Source organism: Vicia villosa, linkage group LG6 (assembly GCF_029867415.1).
Source record: "Vicia villosa cultivar HV-30 ecotype Madison, WI linkage group LG6, Vvil1.0, whole genome shotgun sequence".
Classification (NCBI taxonomy): Eukaryota; Viridiplantae; Streptophyta; class Magnoliopsida; order Fabales; family Fabaceae; genus Vicia; species Vicia villosa.
This window is the reverse complement of record NC_081185.1, coordinates 113377437-113380991: the sequence shown is the minus strand read 5'-3', so window position 1 is coordinate 113380991 and position 3555 is coordinate 113377437. Positions and strand designations below refer to the sequence as shown.

The 3555-nt window shown below is 36.1% G+C and overlaps 1 protein-coding gene across 1 annotated transcript; it reads right to left on the bottom strand.

Annotated features, from left to right (window-relative positions):
• Positions 1-2600: 2600 nt before the first annotated feature.
• LOC131614376 (protein MAIN-LIKE 2-like) lies at positions 2601-3254 on the bottom strand. Its single transcript, XM_058885970.1, has 2 exons — positions 3009-3254; positions 2601-2900 (listed from the first exon to the last, which is right to left on the bottom strand). The coding sequence occupies exons 1-2, from the start codon at positions 3252-3254 to the stop codon at positions 2601-2603; spliced, it is 546 nt and encodes a 181-aa protein (XP_058741953.1).
• Positions 3255-3555: the final 301 nt, after the last annotated feature.

The window sequence follows — 3555 nt, the reverse complement described above, 5'->3', positions numbered from 1 at the left end:
CACAACTTTATTCAATTGAATCCAACTTCGACTTATAGTTTATAATCAACTCAAAAACATCTTTTATTCAACTGAAACAACTTTTAAACGACAAAGTACTTAACAAAATTACACTTAATACTTTTCTTCAACAAAATAAATGTCAACTTAGAATACAACGACTTAAATAACAACAACTACTCCCCCGAGTGCTACGTATCAGAACCAAACCCTCTTGACTTATCATAGAGCAACATAAAAACTTCATAAAATTACTTCGAACTTCCATAACTATTCTTGAGTACCTGCCCATTTCCCATGGTAGGGAAAATATTAGCAGAAGGGGTGAGATATCTTACAATATAAAAGAATTCATGATAAATAATATAGGAGATATAGATCATACATAATTTCACCACTTCATACAATAATTACTATAACTTCACACTTTATCAATATAATACAACTTTTATCACAATCAAACCATCAACAAAGAAACTTTCATCACAACAACAATGTTATTAACCAATCATAACAACATATTCAAGTTCACAACTATATCATCAACACACTATAACATTCATTTCATAATCACAACAACTCAAAATGCAACTCAACATTATGCATATGCATGTGATATCATTTGGAGTAAAAATCCTGTCTCAAACATTTTCCACTTGGGCCATCGTCGTTTCCATTTTTAGGCTAATAGTCACTGTTGCCATTTTCAGGCCATCGTCGTGGTTGCAATTTTCAGGTCGTCTCAAACTATGCAATGGATGCGACTCAATGATGCAACATCCACAAAACACAACATTCACAACACGTCACAACATCGGCTAAAAATATCAACTCAATGCCAAGATTCAGTTGCAACAACAAATTCATTACTATTATAGTAATTCATCACTTCTCAATCACGTCACTATATCATATCGACATACAACATTATTACACTTCACAATACATCAGAATATAACTTATCAACATTGACCATAGAGTCTACGACAACAACAACAAATTCCACATACCAGCAACAACGACAATGATTCATCATATTAACAACAACAACAACAACAAATTCAACATATTAACAACACACATCAACAAATTCATCACGTTAACAACAACAACAAATCCATCATGTTACTAACAAACATCATAATACACAAGTCAAGTAACGAAATAACACGGTTAGTTCAACTTCTTAATTAAAAGCATATTTATTGTTAATTCATCACAAGACATCATTATCAGCTCATACAGATCGAATACGTACAACTAATCACATGTAGCATACAACATCACTATCAATTCATACATATCAAACACATACAAAAAGTATAAGTCATATTAAATAATATTGTAATGGCTCTCAATCCATCTTGTAAGATATGAATTTATTTTAGCTTTCCAACGGTACAAACGGCGCATAAAAAGGAGTTACGGATCAAAAGATATGACAAATAGAAGTTTCATAAAAGTTTTCACAGCAAAGTTCGCTTAGGGGGCCACAAGCGCACTTTGCAGAACTAAAAAACAGAAGCGGACCATTTTGCTCGCTTAGCGGACTCGCGATTTTCAAAATTCTTCCCAGACTTCGCTTAGCGGACCAGAGGTCGCTTAGCGGACGTGTGATTTTGCAGAAAAATAACAGGAAACTGAGTTCTGCGAAAAAACTATTTCTCCACTCAAAATCACTTCTATACAGCAATTAACAACATATATAACCATTATTTAACATCTATCATCAGCAATCTATATCAAAAATATACTTAGAACACAAATCCATAGAATCTAGCATAAACCCTAACATTCCCAAACCATGAAATTGAAAGATTAGAGATAATACACAAATCACAACATCACCCACTCACATAAACCTCTAACAATTTCATCAAATGCTCAACGAACCATTCATCAATTTCAACATTCATCGACAACATCAAAATTACAATTTTCACACATTCATGGATATATAATTATGAAGCCTAATCTCTACCATACCCATCACCATGTCAACCCTTAGAGAGTAAGAACCCCACCCTTATCTTAGCAATTCTCTTCAAAAGCTTCATCTTCTCCAATGGAGTTCTCCCCTTTTATGTCCTAGCTTGATTCTCTCCTCTCCAAAATTCTTCTTTTGTTTCTTCCTTCTTTCACAAAATAAAACTTCTAATTCTTTTTCCCCAATTTCATTTATTCCACTTAAACATATAATTCCATTCTCTTATTGAGCTTAGTATCCATACCCTCCTTTTACTACCACCAACCACTTAGTAAGCCCATATAGAATAATCTAATAATTATATTAATATTATTACAAATATTAATCAACTAATAAACCAATATCAACATAGTAATTTATATCCACATATCCCAACATTCCAAAACTTTGACAATTAATCCGAAATAATTTAATTAAATAATTAATTAAATTATCAGGGCGTTACAATACTCAACAAAAATCCCATTACCCTCCTCCTCGGACTTTGCTGCCGCCACCAAGTGGTTCTCATAAAGCTCTTTCAGGCTGGAGAGTTGGATATGCGCCCCACTCGTCGCTCTTCACTCATAATCCGCCATATTTGGGTCCATTCCCAGATAATCGACCATCCACTCTATAGCCTCAACCCTCTGTATCCGAGAATGGTCCAATAACCTCCTCTGATTGGCAGGTGGAGCAGACAGGCCACATCGTGTAAGATGATCGTCAACTCCCCGACAGGAAAGTGGAAAGAAGAAGTCTCCTTGTGCCACCCTTCAGCAAAATCTCCCTGCATGTTGCGGCTTATGGTACTATATGTGGTCATGCATAACCCGCCAAGTCCGGAACCAGCTACAACATCATTAAACCACTGAGCCTGTGGTTTAAATAGATATAATATTTTCTGCGAATGGTTCACAGATTTTATGGTAGGCTGTTCTTGTCACAACAAAAAATAACAATATTAGTTAAACAGTATAAATTCAGATGAACTATTTGTAAATAAAACGGTTAAATTAGATAGTGCTAAAAGAAATACAACCTCGACGTCCCAAATACATCGAGCAGCATGGTCATGGTAGAAAATAAAGAGGGATGTGTCAAAAGGCCCTCCCGGGAAGCTGCCCTCCTCTGCGTCTTGAGCATCATCCTCGTCGTGCTCAGGGTGAACCTCAGGTACTTCCTCCTGCCCCACAACCTCCTCCTCCCGACTAACCTCACGAGAGGAAGATGCTCGAAACAATCGACTCCTCGGTGCAGATGATGATCCTTCATTCGACTCATCCATTTGGACTTGCACTCGGACTCCTTGCTACGCGGCTCTCTCGCGCCGAGCCGATGTTGTCTGTGTCTGCCTCCCCAGCTTAAGTTGTGCGGTCGATACCTGATTATCTGTCATTTTCCTGAAAAGAAAATTTCGTAAGAGTATGAAGAAAATAAAATTGGAAATTAAAAAAAAAACAAGTCAGACCAAATTTCAGAAGTGCATATTCGAAACTGGTCTGAAGTGATTTCAGAAATGCACTTTCGAAATTACATGCAAACTAGAGTGTAAAGTTGTGGAAACTTACAATTTCTTGAAGGTTTAA